At 54.6% G+C, this 25,336-nt stretch overlaps 8 protein-coding genes across 8 annotated transcripts; 4 read left to right on the top strand and 4 right to left on the bottom strand.

Annotated features, from left to right (window-relative positions):
• Positions 1 to 190: 190 nt before the first annotated feature.
• Positions 191 to 1,745, bottom strand: N0V89_001601 (uncharacterized protein; the record flags this gene model as incomplete). The annotated part of the gene is made up of 2 exons (XM_056210412.1): positions 191 to 1,375; positions 1,440 to 1,745. The coding sequence occupies 2 exons, from the start codon at positions 1,743 to 1,745 to the stop codon at positions 191 to 193; spliced, it is 1,491 nt and encodes a 496-aa protein (XP_056077234.1).
• A 1,502-nt stretch (positions 1,746 to 3,247) lies between these two features.
• N0V89_001602 (uncharacterized protein) lies at positions 3,248 to 4,214 on the top strand (the record flags this gene model as incomplete). The annotated part of the gene is made up of 2 exons (XM_056210413.1): positions 3,248 to 3,449; positions 3,502 to 4,214. 2 exons carry the CDS (start codon positions 3,248 to 3,250, stop codon positions 4,212 to 4,214), a joined length of 915 nt encoding a protein of 304 aa, XP_056077235.1.
• A 723-nt stretch (positions 4,215 to 4,937) lies between these two features.
• Positions 4,938 to 5,786, bottom strand: N0V89_001603 (uncharacterized protein; the record flags this gene model as incomplete). Its single annotated transcript, XM_056210414.1, has 4 exons — positions 4,938 to 5,059; positions 5,116 to 5,206; positions 5,276 to 5,379; positions 5,435 to 5,786. 4 exons carry the CDS (start codon positions 5,784 to 5,786, stop codon positions 4,938 to 4,940), a joined length of 669 nt encoding a protein of 222 aa, XP_056077236.1.
• A 943-nt stretch (positions 5,787 to 6,729) lies between these two features.
• Positions 6,730 to 8,551, bottom strand: N0V89_001604 (uncharacterized protein; the record flags this gene model as incomplete). Its single annotated transcript, XM_056210415.1, has 2 exons — positions 6,730 to 8,330; positions 8,386 to 8,551. The coding sequence occupies 2 exons, from the start codon at positions 8,549 to 8,551 to the stop codon at positions 6,730 to 6,732; spliced, it is 1,767 nt and encodes a 588-aa protein (XP_056077237.1).
• A 774-nt stretch (positions 8,552 to 9,325) lies between these two features.
• CLU1 (Intracellular distribution of mitochondria) lies at positions 9,326 to 13,242 on the top strand (the record flags this gene model as incomplete). The annotated part of the gene is made up of 3 exons (XM_056210416.1): positions 9,326 to 9,461; positions 9,515 to 9,570; positions 9,619 to 13,242. The coding sequence occupies 3 exons, from the start codon at positions 9,326 to 9,328 to the stop codon at positions 13,240 to 13,242; spliced, it is 3,816 nt and encodes a 1,271-aa protein (XP_056077238.1).
• Positions 13,243 to 14,155: 913 nt separating this feature from the next.
• On the bottom strand, positions 14,156 to 15,646 carry N0V89_001606 (uncharacterized protein; the record flags this gene model as incomplete). The annotated part of the gene is made up of 2 exons (XM_056210417.1): positions 14,156 to 15,515; positions 15,570 to 15,646. The coding sequence occupies 2 exons, from the start codon at positions 15,644 to 15,646 to the stop codon at positions 14,156 to 14,158; spliced, it is 1,437 nt and encodes a 478-aa protein (XP_056077239.1).
• Positions 15,647 to 17,024: 1,378 nt separating this feature from the next.
• Positions 17,025 to 17,912, top strand: N0V89_001607 (uncharacterized protein; the record flags this gene model as incomplete). Its single annotated transcript, XM_056210418.1, has 1 exon — positions 17,025 to 17,912. One exon carries the CDS (start codon positions 17,025 to 17,027, stop codon positions 17,910 to 17,912), a length of 888 nt encoding a protein of 295 aa, XP_056077240.1.
• A 1,914-nt stretch (positions 17,913 to 19,826) lies between these two features.
• N0V89_001608 (uncharacterized protein) lies at positions 19,827 to 20,702 on the top strand (the record flags this gene model as incomplete). Its single annotated transcript, XM_056210419.1, has 3 exons — positions 19,827 to 19,995; positions 20,048 to 20,468; positions 20,519 to 20,702. The coding sequence occupies 3 exons, from the start codon at positions 19,827 to 19,829 to the stop codon at positions 20,700 to 20,702; spliced, it is 774 nt and encodes a 257-aa protein (XP_056077241.1).
• Between the last annotated feature and the right edge of the window lie 4,634 nt (positions 20,703 to 25,336).

The raw sequence follows: 25,336 nt of genomic DNA on the forward strand, positions 1-25,336 counted from the left end.
GGGCCCCGCTTGCGCTTGCCCTTGACGTTTGGAGGGAGGGAGGTCACGCGAGAATGTGTAAAATGTGTGCACTTCTTAGAAATCGTTAATGGTCTATTGAGCCGGATGTCTGCGGCTAGAAGTACGAGTCGATGGAGAAGATGGCTATCATAGCAAAGTCGCAACTATGAAGCTGTAGACTCGTGCGTTCTTAGATAATGTACCTGAACCCTCTGATCAACTTCGTGCCCTCCTCCACGGTGACACCCTCTGTCTTTGCCGTCTGCTCAGCTACATCACCACTCGTGACCCATGCAGCCTCACCCTCATCGATCTGCTTGTTCAGCCTCTCGAGAATGATCTTAAAGATGTAGCAGCCCACAATGGTGACACCGAACATCGACGTGACAAGGCCGTAGCTCTTCCTGTACCCATTTTCCTTCATGTTCCAGACGTAAGACCCGGCAATATTGCCAAGTTGCGAGAATGCGTTAATCATCGCGATTGCGACGGCACGCTTCGCCGGCGGACGAGGGAAGGACGAGGAGATCCAGGAGTAGAACACGATGAAGCCTGCGTAGGCCGACGCCTGTAGAAAGAGCGCTACGTAACGTGCAGCAACATTTTCCGTGGACATGCTGATAATGAAACCCACAATGCCACCGATAATGGGGCCGACAATATGCCAGAAGCGCTCCTCACATCTATCAGCGTGCCATGCGTTGATCAAGCTGACGATGCAGGAGAATACCCACGGAGGGGCGCTCATCAAAAGGGTAGGAACGTATCCGAAGCCCAGCGTGCCGGTGAGCGTGGGGAAGAAAGCGTTGAAGGAGAGGCCGACAACGTAGGCCGTGAAGGTCAACATCATGACGTAAATCTTCACGTCTTTGACCGCCATGACGAGACCTGTGAAGGCACCCATTGTCTCAGAATCCACATCTGCCTCGCCGACATCCTCGGTCATGCGGAGCACAGCCACGGCACCTTCCTCCTCTGTGAAGCCCCTAGTATTGTGCGGCAGGTCCGGCAGGATGAAAATCGCCAAAAGCGCAATGAACATCGTCGCGGCGCCCTCAATCCAGAACAGCCATCTCCACGCCCTGTGTCCTAGCGTACCCTCCATGTTCGATAGCACACCGGCGCCAACGAGGGAACTGAAGGCGTTGGAGATCAGGTTACCACAGAAGAGGATGGCGTTGCGCTTGGTAAGTTCGCGGCGGGTGTACCACTTCGATAGAATGAGGAGGGCACCAGGGAGGAAAGCCGCCTCGACGAAGCCAATGCAGAAACGAATGGCCACCATGCCTCCAAATGAAGTGACGTTGCCGGAGAGAGTAGAGATCATGCCCCAGATGAGCATGACGGTGCCAATGTACCACGACGGGCGGGCGATCTTGTTGATGATCCTGTAATCTGTATAAGCAGGTAACTTCAGCTAAAATCCATATGTTTCTTACATATTGGGAGGGGATCTGCATGAGAATGTAGCCGACGTATAGAATGCTGAGGCATGTCGCATACTGGGTGTCGTCGAGACCCAAATCAGCTTCGAGACCTTTGAGACGAGCTGCTCCCAAGTTGTTCCGATCCAGGTAGTTCATAATATACATCATGACGAAAATCGAGCATCGCAAGTCGAGCTTCATCTTCAGCTTCTTTTCGACCTGCCTCCTCCGTTCGGGGTCCATCTGGCTGGCGTGGATGGCCTGGCCAACCCGCTCCAGCTCCATCGCATCAAGGTCTTTCACGTCTGAGGGAGCCATGATGAGTGCCCACCAACGACCAGACGAAAGCAAGAAATGGGATGAAAGCGGAAGGAGGGCGGCGAGACGCTTTTATTTGATGATCCCTCGTCTCGGGGCGGCTGGCGGAAGAAGGTTTTGCCCATGGAGTCTCCACACCCCCAGGAGCCGTCCTCCGCTTACCAAACGGTCACATTGCGAAGGTGGTTCCTTGAATGTCAGCCAAGACAGCGCATCTTACCGCATTGAGCGAGCCGCATCGGTGCGCTAGTGCGGGGAAGAAAAGATGTTGCAACCATTTGCAAATTGGTTTGTGCCCAGGAAGGCGGCAAAGATTGTCGGCACGCCACTGGGCTGCGGATGCTTGTCTGTCGGTAGACGTGGGGAGGATGGTGCACAGTGTGGGGGACACTCCATGTAACCCCAGCCCACTTGATTGGCGGACGGGACGGGTAAGACGCACGTGAGGGTGAAAGGTTGAGTTCCCAACGCGCCATGCGGTGGGGCAATAGCAAACTAAACTTTGAGCCGCATCTTGAGGCTTAAAACTGCGCGGTACAATCTCGGGTCTTCGAGCGGTGAGCTTGTGTCTCGGGAGAAACCGCTGGTCTGAATTATCAAGCGTGGTGTGAGCTGATTGAATCTCGGTCAAGTTCCGATGTTCTCAAGTGGTTCTCCATGCTGGCGACCATTGGAAGATGTGATGTTTTTATAATATACGGCTCTACTTTGCGACTCTATGCTGTAGGCGATGAGCATGGGTGTGCGGGCGTAGATATCAACACATTTGCTCAAGGGTTCGGTGTTACGTTGGTAAGCGAGTCATTACCAACAGCAACTGGACTGCAACAAGGCGGAGAAGAGCGCGGGGTCTCGACCAGGTGGCAAGGAAACCGGAACGACGTGGGCATGCTAGGGTAGGACGCCTCAAGCGCTCTTATTGACTGTCGACTATGTCCTTGCGCCACTGGGGATGAGAATCGTTACGGGTTCAGTCCCTTATGAGCTTTGCACCTGAACCAAAACCAAAACCGAAAACAAAAATGGAAAAGCGAGTTGGGAAAGCGTCAGGCAGGCAAAATGATGGTGAAGAGCATCGAGGTGTGAGGTGAAATGAGCAGCAGCGCGAATACGTGTCAAAAAGGCAGAGCGTCCATCGCGATGAATATCGCGCCGTAAATGCAACCAAGAATCAAATGAGCAGGAAAACCGCGGACAAAAATCTTCAATTATGATGTGGAGTATCGCACATCTGAAGCAAGATGAGATGGCTGGGAAAACTGCGAATGGTCCGTGCTTCGCGTGTTGATGACGTTCTGACGACCAAACAACAAACCGCACTTTATCCACCACGTCCCAGCGCTCGCGGCGCACTTTCTTCAAATCGCGCATCTACGTCGCGACCTTTCACCTTCTCTACCGGTTTAATTATACTTCCGTTCGAGATGGCTGATCGTCCTCCGCCCACCGTTGTCCCGCGCGCCTCGCGACGCGCCAGGCTGCCGGCTTTTGTGCGCCTTCCCATGCTGATCATCCTGAACATCTGCCTGCAGAGCGCGCTCTGGAGTGGAGCGGAAAACGTATTGTCACACGAGCTTGGAGCCGTGAGCAAGGTTCCGCGCCCAGGACAAGAGCAGGAGGGTTTTGGCGAGCTAATAGATCCTGTTATCCGGCTTGGAACCAAGATCGCATTGATTGCTGTCGCGTGGGGGATGAAATACGACTGTAAGATGCGCGCCGCGATGCCTGCGTTGACGAGAACGTGCTGACCGTGCAGACTTCGATATCGGCGCGCTCACGGCTGTGATCAACATCCCGTTTGCCTTCCTCCTCACCACCTTCTACAACATCTCGCTTCTCACCGCATTCGCCCACATCGCCATCGAGGTCATCGCTATTGTGGTGCCAACATACCTCCTCCGCCCGATCGCGGACGTCAACAACCCCGCCGTGCCGCTCCGCAACCGCTACCTACTTAACAGCTTCCAGGTCTCGTGGTCAAACACTGCACTCGCCGTCGGTGTCTATGCCACCGTGCTATACAGCTCGCTGCAGACCAACTGGCTCACCCTCTTCCTCATCAACCACTTCGACCTTCCCAGCGTCGAGCTCGCGCACGACGTCCAGGCAGCGACCTTCGTCCCCAAGCTCCTCATCGCAGGCTACGCGACAAAAGCTTTTCTGCTCGACCCCGCTATCGGCGCGCAACCCGACACTGGGGCTGCGACTCCTGTGGGAGACTTCGAGCCTGCGACTGCGACACTGCCGCAGACGCTGAAGCACAACTTTTGGTTCTTCGGCCGGCGCACGAGGACGCTTATTCAGCGGACTGCGGTGTTGAGCATCTTCTTGCTTGCCAATACCGTTCTCAAAGGCGCAACGCTGGAAGGCAGTGAAGTCATCGGGTCTGCGGGCTATGCTTCTGTCTGGATTGTGGCGGCTAATATCTGCGCGTGGTGGTTCGTTTGGACTGGCGACGCCGAGCCGTGAGGAAAGAAGACGAGAGACTCAGGATGGATAAACAATAAGAACAGTAGGGGCGATATGTACTGGCTCACTGGAGACTCTGACCCAGGATGAGGGAGCATGACAGAGCGTCAGGGCATGATTAGCATCGGTGAAGGGGACTGTGAAATAGGGAGCGTTTCTTGGATACTAGATACCAATTTCTCATTTTGCTGGATATGCACAGCGTACTATTTTCCTGGACACAACTGTTGTATGCGACATATATGCGAGCAGGCGGGATTCAGCTACGTCTGTCCTGCGAATTAATTTGTGTTTGGTCGATCTACTGAATGCAGCGTTTGATTTGAGTGTAGCAGGATCGAGGTAGTGCCTACGATAGTAGTTACAACAGTGGTTGTAATAGTGGGTTACAATAGTCGTCACGATGGTAGTCACGAACGACGAGCTATTCAGCGTCAGTGAGCAGAGTAGATAAAACATTGGTGAGGGCCTAAGCCTGATAGGAAGAATTTCAGCACGATTGACGGTTCGACACGCCGAGCGATCGTTTGAGGCGTTCCCCATGAGATTTCAGACATGTAGAACGACTAATGCTGCATAATGACCCGCTGTTTGCTGCCTTTCAGATGCGGGAAGGAGACGCCGCGTGGGCTTTCACCCTCCGCTCTCATAACGCCGTCTACGTGCACCAGCTATCGAAGACTCAGGGCAACATGAGAGAAGTTGCTTTCACGGAAAATGACCCTAGTAGTTCGGACACGGCCCCTCCATAGGGTCGTCGTGGTTTCGATTCTTGCAGTGACCTTGTATTTTAGCGGTATAGTCGACGCGGATCTCGCCCTTGTCCCTGGTAGGATTGCGACCGCCTGATAGCTCGTTAGCTCGCTGCTTCTCGCGCGCATGCTAGTTAGCAAAGACTTACACTGAGTGCATTCCTTTGGGAGGTTCTTGAGCAGGTCCCAGGCATCGTCGATGGTCATTGCGCTGCCATCCGGGCCCTCTACCCACGCGCACTACTTCTGTCAGCTCGCGCTGACTACGGAAAAGTTGAAAGATGTTAAGGTCATGTGTGGAGAACTTACGATACCATAATTGTGTTTTCCGTTTCCCCAAGTAAGCGGTCCCATAGGCTGGCAGTACCAGCAGGCCATCTGCTGGCCCTTCGCGTACTTTGCGGATGGTTTCACTGCGCGCGTTAGCATGGATGCTTATGAGGTTCTGTGAGCAATGGAGCAACGTACTGTAACTGAGGGTTTCGATAATGTGCCTGATGGCATCTCCGGCACCGGGACAACCTGCCTTGGTGCACATGTCTGAGCCACGGCAAGTGGCATCCACCGGGTTCTCGACGGTGACGGGAATGGGGGGGAGAGGGCCAGTAATTCCACAATCTCCGCTCGAGGTGCAGTTAGAATTCGACAGTGTCTGATTTGCGAATGTTGTATTGGTGGCGGGATCATTGACCACTGACGCCGGTAGTGTCGTGTTCAGAGCAGGGTCATTGACGGCGTTATCATTGACGAGGCTCTGAGGGAGAGCAGCAGCAAAGCCAACGACCCAGATCAAGGCGCCGAGGAGCTGAAGGAACTGCATGCCGAGCGGTGAGGGGTCGCGGGCGGTCGGTTCGAAGTTCGCGTGTGGCGCTGGTACAGTGAGACTTGAGGTGAGGTGAGCTTTATCAGTCTTATAGCGGGAGTGCGGGCGTATGCACGGATAAAGTTGAAGTGAAGAACGCGGTTCATAGTGTGGTGCCAACGAAGACGGAAGGAGCGGGTGCCGCATGCGCGGGATGTGAAAGAGTGGGACTTACTGTGAGCGAGCGACGATTGTGAAGGTTCGGTTATTCCGGTTTGTGGAGGCTGAAAGTATTTGTATGCATTTTGGTCAGGCAGTGCGATTACTGAGGTTGAGATCTGGGCGACTCGGTCGCCCTGGGCGTGGGATGATTCACCGCCATGCAGTAAGTCCGATTTAGAAGACACAGACTGATGAGCGCTAGATTAGCTATACGTGTATAATCATGAAGCGTAGGGTAACTTACGCTATAGTACGTGTTTAAGGCCACGAACTAACACTGTATGGACGTGTCTCAAAGCTGACGCGACCGAATCAGTTTTTGGGGTCGGCCGCTGTAACGTGTAACACGTAGTTTCGACAGAAGGAGCCATTCCTGACAAAGCCATGGTGGGAAGTTACGATCGACGTTGGACACAACGTATAGAAATAATAGTAGATACCATATGCTAATCTAGGAAACCAGGGAAAGGAAACAAGAGCATACAATGACGAAGTTTTGACATTCAAAGAGAAGTAAAGAGAATAGGCATACAGCGATGACATAGGAAGGGTATCTTCATCCCTTAATCCCGGCGTTGCCCTTGAGAACCGACATGACCTCCCAATAGACCTACACCCATCCGTATCGTACAGCGTGGTCATACAGCTGGTTTTCATGTTACGCATCATGCGCCTCCCATTCGCATTAGACCGGCTCCTGTACATAACCCGACGTCGTTCTCTGACACATTCAGTGTGCCTAGTCTTTGTCGTCACCACCTTCATCATCGTCCTCCGGCGGCGCGACAGTCTCCATCTCAACAACACCCACCTCATTCCCCTTCTTGTCCCTGCTCGTGATCTTGTATTTGCCACCCTCCCACAAGTCCTTAAACGTAAGTTCCTTCGTCCTGCCCAAGCTCTCGATATCGCCGATACGATCCAGGGTCGCCTCGAGGAACTTTTCAAATCCTGGTTCGGAGCATATCTGGTTGAAGGCGCGCTGCATGGGGACACTGTCGGCGCGGACCTTGGCGTGCCGGTCGATGGCGAAGATGGACAGCTCGTGGTGCTGGTGGATGAAGTCGGCGCGCGTCATGATGTAGCGCGCTTGGTGGAGCGGGATCTCAGGTAGGATATGGCCGATCTTATCGTCGTATGTTTTGTCCATTTCGTCGTATTTTTTGTGCAGTGCGAGAGCAAGGACCATGGCTGTCGATGCGTACTTCTGCTGGTCCATGACGTCGTCGTCCATCTCCGTGCCGAGGATGCCGCAATTGTTCAGAAACCAAGTCTTTTCCAACTCGCAGATCTCGTCGCATTTGACGATCATGTCTTGAGCCTTGGCCACGCGGTTCAGGAATGTCAAACGGCCTCCTATCCTGTTGTAGACTTCCGTGAGGACAGAATCGGGGGTGGCTTCTTTCCAGTACTTCATGCGGTAGTTTTTCAACGCTTGCATGGCTCGGTCCTTGGGGAGGTCAGACACCTGGGTTACTTCCATGCGAGTAGCGTGGAGCTTCAGCCTCTCATATACCCAATATTTGTCCGAGTTTAGAATGACGGTCGCAAGATTTGAAGCTGCCCACTGTTCGGCTCGCTGCTGGATGAGCTCTATTAGGTCCCGACCGTTCTCATCGTCCCTAATCAGATGAGCCTGGTTGACGATCAAGATCAGTGGGCGGCCGACGCGCGCGCGGCGTCTCAGAGCGACCTTTTCCAGTTTGTTGAACGCGCGCTCGATGTCCAGAAGCGCTGACGCATCGCGCGGTCCGCGGATTGAGAACAGGGCTCCGATGTTGTCTTCGTGATATTCGAAATCCAGAGCCCGGCCCAAACGAATGCGGAATATCTCAGGATCGGCGTGCGCTTCGAACATGGCAACGCCTTCGCCGTCTATCTTGGACATGGCCTCGATCAACATGGAGCTCTTCCCGGTGCCTTTTTCGCCAATGAGCAGATGGTAGCGGCCCTTCTCTTCGCCGCGCATGATCCTGTCAATGCGCGCTTGCTCCTCACGGGGTATCCAGCGGTTATACTCTCCCTCGTCGTGGCCTCCGGGTGCGTCTTTCTGCGGTGCATGAGGAACTTCTTTGCCGACCGCGGCCAATTCGAGGACAGGATCGCCAGGTGTGAAGGCACCCTCCATCTTGGATAGCACATTGTGCTTGTAGTAGCGCGTGTAGCTGTAGCCGACCAAGCCGAGGATCAGGATGGAGGCGCCGGTCGTCGCAGCTGCTTCGAACATTTTGAATGCCGTTCCCTTGTACTTCTGCCATTTTCCGCCCTCCTCTTGCTCGTTGGCCTGTTCGGTGGCATCGTCTACGGGATTAGGCGCATCGTTACCGGGCGTTGGTGGTCCTGCGGGCGCATGTCAGGAAATTGTACGGTTCGCACGTCACGGTGGTTATCCTACCAGACTGGCCGGTGAGAGGTCGGGCGAATGAGGGCTGCTGGCGTTGCAAGGCTGCGCGGCCAGCCGGCTGTAACCGCTCAACGGAGGGATATGGGTGCTGGCGTTGAAACGAGCCATGGCCGCGCGCAATGGCAGTGGTGAGGGCGGACCAGCGCCGCATAAACATATTGACGCGCAGCTACTGTATGTGTCGCGCGGCCCACACGAGTCGCTGGAAGGCTTGCGCGCGCGATTGAGGCGACAGCAATCAAATCTCGAACGAAGGACATGCGTGCGCAGCTACCAGCGGCAATCGAGGGTCAGCGTGCCCCAGCGCGGTCTTGTATGTAGGTGATGAATCCACGGACCGCCATGACGCCGAATCGCAATTTCAGGGTGTCGCTGGGGACGTGGGACTGGTCAGTGCATCCAGTGCAGCGTCGGGATGGATCGGGGAAGCGCAGTCGTCGCATGCGCCGTCCCTCGAGTGAGGTGCCCGCCTTGACGGTGCCCGAGACGCATGTACAAGTCCCAGGACGATGCCAGAGGCGCGCAATGCCGTCACTCATTCCACCACGCACGTTGGGGGCGCATCATCCGTACGCATGGGAAGGAACAGGGCTGCTCGGCAGCGGCAGACTCGGAGACGCCCCGGGTTAGCGGGATGCGGGCCCGTGTCCACGACTCGGCTTGGAAAAAGTTTTGGACCATCGAGCTCCAGCTGTCTCCCTTCTCGCATTCCACTTGCCGCCTCCATTGTACATTAATCCTCCTTTTCTGTATATTATCTTTACAGTAGAAAGCCGTTCCTTCCTATAGCTGCGCTCTTGGAGTTGTAATCGGATACCACTTGCTCTTTCCCTCTTCGCCATCATGTCTACCAACAATGACGCTTCCAAGCCAGGTGAGCACACACACGCCCGCACCACACCGCCCCCAGACAATACGCTTTTTGGACACCATGCGGCCGTGGGAGTTTTTGAAAGCTGACCAGGCCTTTGCAGCAGAAGCCGGCGAGTCGAATGCTGTCCAGCAGACCAACGGAGAGGGCGCCGTAGAGCAGAAAGGAGACGAGGCCGTCAATGGCCACGCCGAGAGTACGTTGGACGATGAAACACCGTGAGGAGGAGCTGAATTGACGGTGGTGCAGATATATTTCAGATAACGATCAAGCTACCGCATGCGCCATACGAGCACGCGATCACCGTACGTTGAGTCACAGTTGGAGAGGGAAACACGGCTGATGAAGAGTAGATCTCGACCCAGGAGCAGGTGCAAGACCTCCGCCAGGCCATCATTGAGACACCCCAGCTGTTCCAGTACTCCTGCTTCCATCTGGAGCTGGACGGCCAGCGCATCAACGATTTTGTGGAGCTATCCGAGGTCCCGGGTCTCAAACCCGATGCCGTCCTGACCCTCGTTGAGGACCCCTACACCGAGAAAGAGGCACGGATGCACGTCATTCGCGTACGGGAGCTCATCGGCGCTGCGGGTGACCGCACGGATGCCCTTCACGGCATCCTGGCGGGCTTGTCGCTACACGACACTGTTGGGCAGGACGAGTCAAAAACACAGGAGGACAAGGCCGACCAGACACCTTTGAGTGATTACGACTTCAAGGCTGGTGGCTCGGTCAAGACATTGCAAGCTCCAGCTCAGGAGCCTGCGCCAAAGACTATCAAGGCCATCTCTGTCTCGCCATGGAACCCCCCGCCGTACCACCTGCGATCCAAGGGCCACCTCCTATATCTGCTTCTTACTACCAACGAAAATGAGCAGCACCATATCACATCGACGGTCGCGGGCTTCTACGTCAACAAGTCGTCCAACGCCAAGTTTGACCCGTCCCCTCGGCAAGCACCCAAGGCACACTCAGCTCATTCGCTTCTGACTCTTCTCGAAGAGCTCTCTCCCTCCTTCTCTCAAGCGTTTCAGTCATACCTCGAGCACACGCAAAAGCGGGATCCGCTCACTTTCTTTCAGCTTTCGAACGCAATTCCCGCCAACCCATGGTTGGTCCCTGCGCCTAACTCTACGCATACCACACATCAGCCCGATCTTGCGCGGACTCAAGAGAGCTATCTGATTGCAGGTGTGGAGAACACGGAGACGCTCCGAGACTGGAATGAGGAATTCCAATCCACCCGGGAGATGCCTAAGGAGGCTGTCCAGGACCGTGTCTTCCGTGAGCGACTTACCTCGAAGCTGTTCGCCGACTACAACGATGCTGCCACCCGCGGAGCTATGCTCGTAGCCCGCGGAGAGATTGCTCCCCTCAACCCAACCGAGGCCAAGGACGCGCAGATCTTCGTTTATAACAACATCTTCTACTCTTTCGGTGCTGATGGTGTTGGCACTTTTGGTACTGAGGGTGGCGACGAGGCTGCGCGTGTGGCGGTCGGCAAGGATGTCTTCGGTGTTCGTGCCGTCAACAACTTAGACATCCCCAACCTGTTCACGTCTGGTACGGTCGTTGTCGACTACCTCGGCAAACGTATCGTCGGTCAGAGCATTGTGCCGGGTATCTTTAAGCAACGTGACCCGGGAGAGCACCAGATCGACTATGGCGCAGTTGAAGGCAAGGAAATCGTAGCAGATGACAAGTCCTTCATTCCCCTATTTGAGCAGCTGTCCAAGGCACTCCGCGTTAAGAAGCATCCTGTATGGGATAAGGACAACGTCCGACACGAGCTCGAGGGTAGTGTCGAAACCAAGGGTCTTATCGGTACCGATGGACGGCGATATGCCCTCGACCTCTACCGCCTCACACCCATTGATGTTAGCTGGATTGAGGAGCACTGGAGCGAACCGGAGAAGGATGGAAAGGAGAAGGAGGAAGGCAAGGACTACCCTCACCGCATGGCAACCTTGCGCCCTGAGCTTGTTGAGTCGTTTGGCCGCTTGAAGCTTCGCGAGTACGTGAAGAAGGAGCTCGAGAAGAAGGGCGAAGCTTCTAAGGAGAAGAAGGAGAAAGAGGAGGAAAGCAGCAAGAAGCCTGAAGGCGAGTCTGACGAGGTCGCCAAGGAGGAGGCCGAAGCTGCGGACCAAGACCGCGTCGACATTTCTGGCTTCCACTATGCTCTCAACCCAGATGTCTTCTGCGGCCAACATCCCCAAACCGACGAGGACAAGGCCGAGTGGGCCAAGGACGAAGCCGAGGTTCGCGCTGCTTGCAACCACTTGCTCTTTGAGGTTATGCCGCGGTTGATCCAGGAGCTCAAAGACGGCGATGTTGGATTCCCAATGGACGGTCAGTCCCTGAGCCTTCTTCTGCACAAGCGGGGTATCAACATTCGCTACCTCGGTGAGTTGGCGGAACTCTCCGACAAAGAGGACCCGCGCTTGCAGGCGCTCAGGCGTCTCGTAATCCAGGAGATGATTGCTCGTGGGTTCAAGCACTTCGCCAACGCGAAACTGCGCAATGTATCTGCTCCCTTCGCCGCTCCATGCGTCGCACACTTGCTCAACTGCCTTCTCGGTGGTGAGGTGAACGCGAAGCCTGTAGCTGAGAGCGATGCCGACCTCAAGACACTCTACCCTGAAAACGACTTCAGCTTCGAGAAGTTGACTCCTGAAGATGTCAAGAAGGAGGTTGTTGCGCAAGTCGCTCTCAGGTACCGCTTTGAACTCGATGACGCTTGGATTGAGCCTGGCAAACAACTGCAGATGCTCCGTGAGATCGCCCTGAAACTTGGCTTGCAGCTCGAGAACAAGGAATACGGTTTCACGAAGGAGACGGTGGTGAATGGGACATCAAATGCTGCCCCTACCGCCAATGGCAACTCCACTTCAGGCAAGAAGAAGAAGGGCAAGACTGCATCACCTGCTCGCGCTGATAGTCCCGCGCCACAAAATGTGCAGACTTTCCACGCGGACGACATTCTTAACATCGTCCCAATCGTCAAGGAGGGCTCGCCGAAGAGCTTGCTGGCTGAAGAGGCTCTCGAAGCGGGTCGCATGTCTGTCGCTCAGGATCAGAAGGAGCTAGGACAGGAGCTTCTTTTGGAGTCTCTTACCCTGCACGAGCAGATCTACGGTGTCTTGCACCCAGAAGTTGCTCGTGTTTACCACACACTGTCAAACTTGCTCTTCAACCTGGATGACAAGGCGGCAGCACTTGAGCTCGCACACAAGGCTGTTATCGTCTCTGAGCGCACGCTCGGCATTGACCACACCGACACTGTTCTGGCGTATCTCAACCTCGCCCTCTTCGAGCACGCCACTGGCAACGGCAGAACTGCTCTCGTCTACGTCCGCCATGCCTTGGAGCTGTGGAAGGTTGTCTACGGCGTCGACCACCCTGACTCCATCACGACGCTCAACAACGCGGCAGTGATGCTACAGACCTTGAAGAACTTCCCCGAGTCCAAGGTTTGGTTTGAAGCCTCCCTCTCGATCTGCGAAGAGGTATCTGGCAAGAACTCAATCAACACGGCTACCCTCCTTTTCCAGACCGCACAGTCGCTTGCGCTTGTTAAAGACATGCGCGGCGCTATGAACCGTATGCGCGAGTCATACACCATCTTCAAGGAGGTCCTAGGCGCCGAGGACCGCAACACGAAGGAGGCGGAGCAGTGGCTAGAGCAACTCACTACGAGTGCCGTTACTCAAGCCAAGCAGACGCAAGCTCTTCAATCGGGTAGAATCCGACGTCTCCAGCTCGGCAGCCGCGGTGCTCTCCGCCCCCAGGCCGCCGTAGGACAGACTGCCAACGAGACCACGACTGCGAACCGCCCGCGAAGCGGCACTAACCGTGTAGACCAGCGGAGCATCGACGAGCTGATGAAGTACATCGAGGGTGAGAGCCCGAAGAAGACGCCTAAGCAGCGGACTCCTGCGGCCAACCCTAAGAGGAGGACGCAGAAGCCTTCCTCATAGGCGACTTCGACATTGATATCTGTTCGACCTACATGGACATGACTAAAAGTACACATTGCTTTGATTTTCACGGCCGACATTCTTGTTTGTAACATTAGCCATTTTGTTCTCTATCACGCTTGCGCTGCATTTTTGGGGTCGTTCTTTTTTGCGAAAGCAAGCATCTCACCTCGGTTGGGTCCGGCTCATCTTTATGTGGCTGACGCACTATGGGTTTGGCGCATGGGTGGGATGGATCTGGAGGATAGATAAATGGGGTGGTGGGAGAGTGTTGGGTGGCTGGGTTTTACGACTAGGCCTTCAATTGCTTGTATTATATCATTGGGTGGTGCATGGCTGAAGGGAAGGTGGGTGGGATAAACAATGGTGTAGATGTTGGTAGCGAGTACAAATTCTCCTCTTTATTTTATGACTGCTGTCTTGTGCGAGATGCGTGCGGCTGACGATGTCATTGATGCGGACGATGTCATTGATGCGGACGATGTCAAAGACCCGGAAGAGTATGAGATGGAAACTTCGCCACGAGAGGCTTCCTCTGACCCGTCATCCCGTCGGAACACCAAGCGTGATCTTAACGCTGCTTGCTGGGGGAGGATAATTACCTGTTGGTGGTCTTACGGACTGAATGGCTGAGGGTTCTTCTACCAGGTCGATAACCTCGTGTTCAGCCAGGTCTATATCTTCTTCTGCGAGACGCACGATATCGTCGACGACCAATGTGTTTGCTCTGTCACCCAGGTCTGAGAGCTTGGTAATTAGACGCGTTGCGTCGTAGACACTTATGATAGCGCACGACACAAAATTCCTTCTTTTATGTTTACCTTCGATAGTCCATGGAGCGAAATCAGGTGGTTTCTCGGACAGATGCATGCATGCATGCATGCATGGCTTCACGGCGACTCGGTCATCCTCCTTAGACAAGTTTAAAAACTGTTTCCTCAAACGACGGGGGCCTGGATACATGGAGTGCTTCGCCGTTCATGTAGCCATCGAGGTAACACTCCCCGATAAGCATGTACTGCTCTGTCCCTGCGGCTGTCCCTGCGGCTGTCCCTGCGGCTCTCCGGAGCACGACGGGAACACTACACCCGTACAGTATGCCAATAACGTCGCCCTGTTTCGCTCTCCTCGGGACCATCGCCAGGAGACCGTTCTCAGTGACAACAAGCCGTCTCGCCATTTTGATCACGGTGTCATGGAACCGCGAAGCGAACGTGTAGCGTTCCGAGCGCCCGAGGAAGTTGTGTGCGCTGGGTTGGCGGGTGCTGGAAGCTTGGGCGAAGATGCTGGCGAGAGAAAGGCCGCTTATTTGAAATGTCCGGTTGGCGAGGAACCATGATGTGAAGTGTGTGTGCGTTTTGCTGCCTGGGGTTGTTGCCTCGTCTACTAAGGAGCGGAGCCCGTTGTAGTATTCTTCTTCTGGCGCGATGTGGCTGAAGTAGTGGTCTTGTCGATTTAACACTAGGCAGCGCATGATGGCTTTGGTGATGTCGATGGCTGAATGTGGGCCCGAGGCGGAAGGGGGCGTCGCTTGGACTAGAGCATCCGTCTTGCGGTTCTCATCTGTTCTGGGGGCCATCCAATTGGCTACACTGGATAGCCCGTCGATGGTACCTAGCAGAACACCGTGGCAAGTCAACTCTTGGTCATCTCGCAAGAACGAAATGCGCATGTCTCCACCATCTGACGCAAAGTACTCGGCTGAAAGCCTCTTCGCCCAAAATGGTCGCAGGTTTCCAATGCATTGTCGAGCACCCTGGCTGACCATGAGTGGCGCAACCAAGGGTGTAGCAGGTACGCTCCAGTCAGGAACCCACGATGGAAGTGGACCGACAGATCCACCGGAGCCATGGAAGGTTGTAACGAAGCAAATTATGTCCAGGCATTGGTATTTCGCTATGAAAGACTTGACGAACTTCGTGTACAATGCTGGAGCGGTGATATCGTAACTGGAGCTGTCGATGAGGTCAGGATCTCGAACGAGGCCCAAGAGCGAATACAACCGATCTCGAGGGTCCGTGGAGAAGTGGTCCCCTAGATACGCTAAAAGAGCTGTCAAGGAGGGGTCTGCCGTGTGTGCATGCTCACGACGTTCAACGATCCGATTGCGGTTCCATTGAGCGTCGTAACGGAAAACACCACTTGCTCTGTGGCACATCCAGATCGCGTAGATTGCCATTCTCATTGTGTCTCCGTCCAGGGTGCTTCTTCCACAGCGGAAAACAACGGCTTTCGAAACAATAAGCTCCTGAACGGTCCAGACACGTCTCCACCTGCAGCCATCAGTCAGGTGCAAATGGGTGACCGCACCAGAAAAGTATAGCTACCAAGGTCTTTGGAACAGACGCTCGACTGCGCCCCATTCGGAGCGGTATTGCCCCCGCCTAGAAGCCAGCGTTTGCATCCACGAGGTATGGTGCAAACGAGTGTGCTTCCAGAAATCGTCCCCAAGATAACGCAAAAAGTTCATAGCCCTTTCGCTATCTTCGCTCTGCTCTCCAAGCCAAACGGTCGTTCCTTCAGCTGACTCGAATATCTCCTTCATTTGTCCCACCTGCTGTGACTTTTCCGCGTCATCTCGCTGGTTGATACAGAGAGAATCCACCCACCACCAGCCATCTATCGGGCATTGCCATTCAACATCCAGCAACGGGTGGAGAGAGTCGGGTATGGGTGTCTGCCATCCATCAAGGCTAATCGTCTTATGAAGCACCTGCGGACCCCACGTATAAGAAATAGCCCTGAATGGCGGCGTCTCTGGCGCTTGGATGCGGAATGTTTTGAGCTCGCCTGAGAGAGTGCCGTCGCGGGCGCGAAGGCCACGCAGAAGACGGAATTCTCCCTGCGCGAGTCGATTGTAGTGGTAGCATGAGCGAAGCTGTTGGCTCATGCGACAGTAAGCCCTGTGCCTAGTCGCAGTCCTGGGAAAGTGGAGCTTGTAGCCCTGCAAAAGAGTTGCCGACATGTGGCATCGTGGTCAAATCGCGAAAGCTGAAGCATCCGGATATCGAGGTATTCGTCTGGCCCGTTTCCTGGCAATGTGGCTGAGCCCCGCCGGATCGCTGCTCTTCCGTATACTCCGCTCGTAAAGGATCCAAACGCCACAGTAACGAGAATTGTACCATGGAGCGCACTGCTCACGAAGGTGTCGGCTTATTATTGGTCACATACGAGGTGAGCCCGGTCGTTGAAGATGCCAGCTTGGTGCTGGTCGCAGACGAGGTAGCTTGGTCGAAGAAGAAGCAGGCTTCCTGAGAAGTTGTAGGTTTGACGTATCAAGACCACACCCACAACGGCTGAAATGCTGTAACCGAGAATCGTCCAGCGAATAAAGCAATCATGACGATGTGATGCTCTACGCGCGCAAGCTGGCGACTTTCGTGCTTATATACTTACATCCTTCTTTCGTCCGTACGCACGGACGCTACCCATCTGGGGAGCAGCGGCATGATTTCGCTCCGCTGCTCGACAACGTTAGCCCGATGGTTCATCAACAACCCTCCGAGCATCGAGGTGGACATCCAAGAGTAACGGAAAGTCACCAAATACTGGTGAGTTGATGTCGCAAAGTATGGTGCGAGAGGGCATGGGCGTTGGGTACAAATACTGCGAGCTGGCCCGCTCATCGTGGATGCCAGGACGAGTGACTTGACACCAGCAACTACAAAACCACAGCGACTTTGTGACTATCTCGAGCCATATCAGCCATTTTGAAAGCATTTCAGTACAACCTCAATCATTCTTACTTTGCCAACGACTTCCAACTCAATACTTCGATCATTATGCCTCTCCCTCTGATCCACTACCTCTACAGCTCTGGCCTTCCCAAGTACCTCCGCCAGGAATCTAATGGAGAGTCCAGCTGGGCTCTCGTAACAGGAGCCAGCGATGGAATCGGCTGGGAGCTTTCCAAACAACTAGCCTCACGCGGATCCAACGTCGTCCTCCACGGCCGCAACGAGACTAAACTCGCGCGATGCCGTTCCGAACTCAAAGCCAGCTTTCCCAGTCGACGCTTCCGCACCATAGCAGTCGACGCCTCTTCCTTCACCGACCCCGACATCGAGCGCATCGTCGCGACAGTATCCGACATCCCGCTCACCATCCTCGTCAACAACGTCGGCGGCACAGCAGTCCTGTCTTCAAACTTCAAACACTTCGAAGACTACACCAGCCAAGAAATCGACGCCGTGTTCTCCCTCAACGTCAAGTTCCCTATGAAGCTTACACGCCGCATCCTCCCCGTCTTCCAAGCACACTCCCACCCCACGCTCATCCTGACATGCGGCTCCCAGTCGCAAATCGGCCAAGCGTACATCGCAGGCTACGCAGCCACAAAGGGCGCGCTGCACACGTGGAACAGGGCTCTCGCCGCGGAGCAGGCCGAGGCTAAGTCTCGCGTTGAGATCCTCGAAGTGATCATCGGTGGGACGTACACGCAGCAACTTCAAAAAGATCCGAACATGAAGCCTGGGTATTTCATGCCGACGGCGGAGGTTATGGCTAGGGCTACGCTAGCGCGGGTCGGACATGGACATCGATTTGTGGTGGGGTACTTTGGGCATTGGGTGCAGGAGTTTTTGCTGTATACGCTTTTGCCGATGGGTGTGGCGGATGGTGTTGTGGCGGGGATATTGAAGCCGAGTGTGGAGGGGAGGAAGGGGGTGTGAGTGCTGGGGATGGAGTATTTTAGTGACGATCTGGGAGGGATGGATGAACTTCCTAATGCGGTAATTAGCAATTGCTGTTGATTGTTGTGGTGAAAGTGAACTGTAGTAGGCTAGCAGCATCCTTCTTTGAATGATGATCAAACTTCCTGTTAAGTAGTTGTTAGACACTGTCGATTGCGGCAGCGAACCTAAGAATTTACACCGGATGGACTACGCTCAGATGAGAAGCAAGAGGCACAAATGCGAAGACTCGCGGCTTTGCATTGTCTGCTCGCTCTAGGTGATACGGGGTACTCATCCTTTTGGCACGTTGGTGTAGAATCTCAGTTCGAAACACCACTTCAAGGCGATTCTGCGACTATGGAGTGAGTGGTCTGGATCAACTTTAGGGTGGATTCTCATGCGCATGATGAAGAGCGAAAGGCGTCTTGTGGATGGCAACGAGGCCATCCAGGATGACTTGAGACGGTAGCTCATGCCTTTTCGTTCGTAGTCAGCCTCAGAACATGAATTTCTTTCTCTCACGATTCCCATGCTTCACTTACAAGCGCCATCTGAGACCCTCCCGGAGCATCCCGGACCTCTGCCAACGCAGGGTCTCCCGCGAAAGCGCTGAGACAGCAACCATCTAGATGACACATGATCGTGCAGCAACCCAGGTGGTCAGCCAGTTCCTGCGCGCTTACCTTAGCAGCACATCTCAAAAACTTTGCTTCAACATCTTTGCCGAGTTTTCTAGAGGTTTAGCTACAGCCAGAAAGAGTATTACCTTTGTTGCAGAGATGTATAGTGGAAACAAGGTAGAGTTTTGTGACAGTTTTGCTAAGCTAAGCGCGCAAGAAAAGGCTCACCAGCAGATGATTCCTCAGTCGCGTGGCATGCAGTCTGTCAGCCAACGACAGCACCAACGGTCCTCGCGCGTATCGGCGTCCGATCTGGTACGCTAGCGCGTGTGTGAAGACGCGACAAGCTTTTCGAAAGTCCCCGCGGGCCCAAGGGTCTGCGTGGTGGCGTTGCTCGGTCCCGCTCGCACGAGGACGTCCGAGAGCACATGGGCTGGAGCGCTCGAGGTGTGGCGGTGGAGTTCTCCTCAACGATTATCAATATCGAATCTGCGTGTCAACAGATGCTCTCTGTGTGGGATTTGCGGTTACCACGCATGACGCAATGTGATAATGTACACGGTATGGCTGGAGGGCGAAGATCTACGAGGATTTTCGGGGGCAGATTGCGACTAGCGAACGATGTGAACTGAAGCACGGATGGCTGGTGAAGGGTCTCCCCACTGTCGTCGCAGCTCGCTAAGCACGCTGGTGGATGACTCGGATGAGATGTTGCCAGAGTCGAAGTTGTGAATTCGCATGTACTCTGTTGGCCGCGGAGGTTCAACAACCATGACATCGTTGGCGCTAGCGCTCGCTAAAGCGGCTAACCCCGGCCCGCTATGACGTCGCACCCGGCTCCCGCATGCAGCTTTTTGCCGGAACGCGCATTTCACTGGCGTGCGAAGCTTCCGGACAAGCCCTAACGGCGCTGATAAATGCGGCGCTTGTGCAAAACAACGGCGAAAATAAGCATTGATCGGCCGGAAATGCGACTGCTTGGTCAGTTGACAAAAGTCGACCACAGCGCTGTTTCAACTCGCCCAACTTGATCCCACGATCTTGCCTGTTGTCGAGTAGCACGGTCGTCATTGCCTCCACACATTGCAAACGCAAACATTCCAAGCCCTAACTTAACTGTGACCGTGTCACCACCATCCAACCACCCACAACCCATCTCCAACACAACGTCTTATACCCCCGCGCCCCGCCTCTGTGTACAAGCGCGCCGTCATAATACAGCCGCCTTCAACTCCCTCTCTATTCCTCTGTGCTCGATTACTTCGGACACATTCTTCACACTTAGCACACCATGGCCGTAATATGGGGCCTGGACCTGAAGGAGATGCAATGGGGCAAGTTCAAGAACAGCTACATGTGGAACAAGGAGTACCACCTCCGCCGGACAAAGTTCATCGTCTACCAGATCGCCATGATCTTCTGCGTTGTGAGCGAGAGCTTGGGTACAGCGGCACTTAGTGGTATGCATTCACCCTCCACCAACACGCTTTCTACATAACTAACAGACCGCAGATTACGTTGACCAGCAAGACTACGTCGCAGCGCACTCACCCAGCGCTGAGACCACTACCGTCCACAACGACGACTTCATCGGCATCGCCTCGTACAACATCTTTGTCGGCATCTACGTCGCTACCATCTTCGGCTCGGCCTTCTTCTTTGACCTCTTTTGGCCTGAACGCATGGAATCTAAGGCGGTAAAGTTGGCATGGCGCATATGCTCCGTCCTCGCATGCCTCTTCACCCTCGCCTGCGCTCTAGCGTACACCGTCATCGTCGCAACCCGCTCCGCGTACGTCACAGGTGCCGATGCGGCGACGGTGTCGAGGCTACTCGCAGAGTATGGAGGCAGCCCTATGCGGTATCGTAACAATGGACGCGCGATTGCCAGCGTGGTCTTCTTGTGGCCCGGCATGCTCGCTACGTTCGCTAGGTTCGTTGTCCCTTCCCCTTTTATATACGTGCACTGACTGACGTGATTAGCACCGCACTCCTCTGGCACTCCCTCTCACACATCGATGCCCACGGCCCCAAGTCCACGCACGCACGCACGCGCGACGACGTCGGCACCGATCCCACTGAGAAGCCCATCGTTCCCGACAGCGCGGCTACGTCGTCGCCTGAACGGGGCGTAACCTCGAACGACGGCACTCATTCCTCTGTTTAGGAAGAGCAGATGGACCATGCTCATCGCACGGCGAATCTCAATATGCAGCGGAACCTGGCGGCCGTGCAGGAAGGCGTCCCGGAGACGTCCTCTGTTACGCCGGTTTCTAATTATAAGCTTGCAATTGATATCGGCGGTGCAGCGGATAGTGTTGAAATGTACGATATGACGCGTTCGAAGAGCGTGCAGAGTTTAATGGGGTTGTTCAAGGTGTCTGAGAAGAAATCTGGTGTCAAGAGCCCGAAAGGGGGGTTCAAGTCGCCGGCGAGTGTGTCTTTTGTGAATTGGTGAGGGGAGGGGAAGGGCGAGTTTATGATTATGGCTTTCTTTGCATTAATACCCCGACTTTACGTATGAGTATGTGGCGTTGGGGCTGAACTTGGGCTTTTGGGTTCGAAAGGGATGGGGATAGGGATAGTATTATTGCATGCATGCGTGGGAGGGAGGTGGATAGGCCACACCGCACCACGCATCCTATTACCTCTCGAGTCTGCTGCAGTGTCCCAGTAATGGTTTATGATTGTACAATGTGTGCATGTGACGTTGAGATTAGTGCGGTAGGAATTAACAGGTGGTAATGGTAGGCATTAACGGGCGCTGGTTTCCGTCATTTGACCTCTTTGCTCTTCTGTTTTGGACTGTGATGTGAGTGTAGTCTGTGTTTGCTACGTCGAGTAAAGGCATGGCATACTCTCATGCGCCTTTCTTTGCACTTGCACTTGCACTTGCACTGCACTTGTACGTCCCACGCTATGCAGGTGTCATTCGCAGTATGGATTTCTGGCGCGTTTGCACTTGCGCTGCACTTTACATCCCACGCTATGTCCGCAGTATGGATTCCTGTCGCGTGGCGTACACAGACGAAGAAGCGTGGTATCGGTGCTACCGCGCTTTGGGTCGTTTCACTCAGAGAGACCTTCAGGCTCGACAGAGGAGAAAAGAAAAGAAAAGAAAAGAAAAGAAAAGAAAAGGGTCGTCTCGTCTCGTCTTAGCCTCGGGAAAGGATGACATGGGCTCAAGCTGCTTTTGAAGAACAAGGCGGAGCGGAGGCTGACGGGGCTTGTGGAGGGTGAAGTGTTCTTGTGCATGTGCGCTTGGAGGACGCGGGAGGGAAGGGAAGGGAAGCTAGCTTACGTAGTGGCGGCCAAGGTGAGGGAGTGGGAGGTGGAAGGAGAAGGCGTGCTAGGCAGGATGGACGGGTAGCTGCTGTGTTTCGCCTTTCCTCTCGTAGTCTTACTGTGGTGATTGCAAGGCGGGTTGTAGCTGTGAGGTAGAGTGTATGTGTGTGTGTATGTGTGTGTGTAGGTGTGTGTGTCTGTGGCTGGACATGCATTTTTGGCGTTCCGAGTGCAGGTTAGACGTCCTGTGTTTGGACAGAGACCATCGGGACGGTGCTGGGTTGGAGGAGAGGTCGCGAGAGGTGAGGAGTAGTACCTAAGGTCGGTGTAAAAGTAAATGAAATGCTGAAATCACATTACGAGCTAGGGAATAACTATGTACACTGTCCATGTGTGATCTTTTTCGCAAGGTGAAGCCGTGGTGGATAGCAGCGCTGCAGCACGGTGTCTAGGGTTAAGGTGAGATGTATAGCTGGCGATGAGGGAACTTGTCGATGGAAGGTTAAAGGGAGTTTGAGTTTGGGACCGGATCGGATCGGAGTGCCGAATATGCAGCATAGGTAGTGGTAGTGCGTTTCTCGTATTCCGTCAACCTCCATGTCCCTATGTAAAACTAGGAAGCTGTTTCAAATGTTGCCTTGCAATGAGACTACGGAATTAATTTGGAAAAATTGCATGTATCTGATGGGTTGCGCATCGCAGTCGTCCAATCCATCGAGTGATTACTTCACAGAAGGGAACGTGCTGCACAGATTGAAATTCTTACTAAGACAACGTAACGAGGTTGGAGGAGTGCGAGGTCGATTTAGGAATGTTATGTGTGCTATGTAGGATGGCGATATATGACAGTCAATGAGGGAGGCAACGGTGCCTATGAGTGTGAGTACGATTAAACATACGTTTCTAGAGATAGGTTCTGCGAAGCTGACTACCGCTACCATGTCCTGGGAGCGATTCAGTCACTGGAACGACCCTGCTGAACGTTCGCATTTTACAAGACACAGCGATTCCAGCAAGCGCATCCCGTCCCACGGTCCGTACCTGATGGAAGGTCAGATTGCAATGCATGAGGGCACAACCTGTGGACATGGCAATGTGCAACGGAGCATCGTCTTCTCTTCGGCAATGAATTAGAAATACAACGCGTGCCTGGATCTCTGCTCTACTATGCAGGTCCTGTCTTTGCGTTCTTTTCCCGCCCTTGCATACCCGACAAAGGCGTCTATACCCGTCTATATCGTGGAAAATATAATAACGCGGAACGCCCGTCTGTCAAATAAGCCTCAAACCGCCTCGTCCGATCCTCCATCTCACAGATACTCCCATACGCGTCAAAAAGCGGTGTCGCGCGAGACTCACCACACCATGCTCGTAGGTATTCCCGCACCTCCCGCTCACGCACTCAGCATCAGCACACCCCCACAGAGAGGTCCCTCTCGCCTCACCTCACCTCAGCCTTACCTTACAGTCATCTCAACCCACATCGCGGTTGCTTACACTACATTTCCATGCGGTGCGGACCGTTGCGGAAAGGCAGCGGCTGTGGGGCTACACGTGGACTTCCCGCCCGCACCGCACCGATTACAATCACATACGGCGGTTACGGTGGTTACGGCGCAGGTGGTGTGCGGTGCGCGTCGATAAGCCAGGTCAGCATGCGTACATCTGAGCATGCATGCACGCATAGTGGCGCTGACATCAGCGGTGCTGAGCTGAGCTCAGAAAGCAAAGCGAAGGAAGGATACCGAACGCGTGGAGAGTGCGTGAGCAAGGCCCTAAGGGGGTACGCGAGGCTGATATCATGTTGTGTAGGTGGGGTGGGGTGAAGGGGGTATTAGAAATCATGTCTACAACGTATGTACGTATCTGCTGTGTATAGATAGAGGGGAGATATGCATGCAAGTCCAGGGTTTGTTTTTCGCTTGCGGCACGAAGGACTCGTAGGGCTGAATACCACGGTAGCTTGCTATGCTAGGCAGATCCGATGCAGACGATCAGTATTTCAGCACCCTGGAGCAGCGACGAGAAGGACCGAAGTCAGTCAGCAATGGGAGGGCCTGGCGATCGTTTCGTTGGGCTGCATCGCTCGCTCGCTCGCTGCAGGTGAGCTGAGTGCAGTGCATATCTTTTGTTGGGCGGTGCGCTTTGTTTTGTTGGAAGGTAGGCCCGTCCTGTAGATGTGTGCCGGATGGGACGCCGGCTGGGGGTGTAGCTCCCCCATCCATCCATTCGATAGCATTAGCAGATCGCAAAGCTAAAGCTAGATAGAGCACCGTCGCAGGACGTCTATTTCGGTATTTGAGTAGGTAAGACGAGACGAGCGATGGATGTGTCCTATCCTGACCTGTCCTCCTTTCGCCAGCGCCCGTGCGCCATGCTTTGAGAGACGTCGAGAGAGTTTCGCAGTGCGTTTAGACGTGCAGCGGCGCGTCGATGGTCGGATTAGCGACGGCGCCGTCCCACATCCGCGATGCGACCGGGCGACGAAGGCACGTTTTAGGCAACCGGATCGTACAGTAGCGTCCTGTAGTGTTTGTTTACCCCTGGATTGTGAAACCATGTTTCGATGTTGACTTTGGGTTGTTGGTGACCGATGCGGATGAGGTGGCAGCCGTTTTACGGTTTTGGCTGTCCCTAGGTGGAGAAAGGTACAAGGCGTAGCTACGAGAACGCCCCACAGACGGAGAACTGGCGTTCGTCGTTCGCCTTGCGAGTGCTGGTCGGGTACATGCAGCAGCAGCAGCAGCAGGCAGCCGGATTCCCATGCTGTATGATGAGATGACGCAGGACACCGAGCTTGGGTGGCCGCAGCAGGGCGCACAGCAGCTGCCGAAGCACAAAGATGTACCTGTTACCGGGTAAACAAAGTTGCAGCTCGTTTGACTAAGGATCGATGCGATGAGAATTTGCTTCGCACAGAGTCGCAACACTGGCTGAAGTTAAGGGAATGGGCGATCGACCTTGCCTGTGGCTGATCGCAATCCAGCTTGACAAGCGGACACGACAGAGCCTCAACTCGCACAGATGGCTTGACTGGCCGTTCTCAGGCCGCCGTCGACGAAGCTGAGATTGTTCCGCTCACCAGGTTCTGCTTCGAGAAGGCAGGTTACGTCCCGTCAGGCCGGTGGAACGTTGCAAGAATGCAACTTGGGCCGCATCCTCCAAGCCATAGTTCCCGTTCGGGGATGAGCTCCACCGGCTAATGGGCGCGGTTGACGTCCCGGCCGCCTGTGTTCCTGGCCGCTTTCGAAGGTTGGAGGCCGGCCCGAACGAGACGGGAATTATGACTCCGTCGCGGTGAAAATGCACATGGTCGCCGTCCTGCGAGTCGGCACACGAGCAGCGCAGACAGCACAGCGATCCTGTCGACAATCGCCCCTTTCCCAGACACAAGGCGATCCACGTGTCGGCAGGGTTTCCTTTGCAGGCTGCGATCCACGGGGATGGAGCCCGCTGCCTACGCGAGCAGATGCAGCCCTTAGCGCGCCCTATCTTTTGGCTTCCGCTGCGAAACCC

Source organism: Didymosphaeria variabile (genome assembly GCF_027946475.1).
Source record: "Didymosphaeria variabile strain IMI 356815 chromosome Unknown scaffold_1, whole genome shotgun sequence".
In the NCBI taxonomy this organism is placed as follows: domain Eukaryota; kingdom Fungi; phylum Ascomycota; class Dothideomycetes; order Pleosporales; family Didymosphaeriaceae; genus Didymosphaeria; species Didymosphaeria variabile.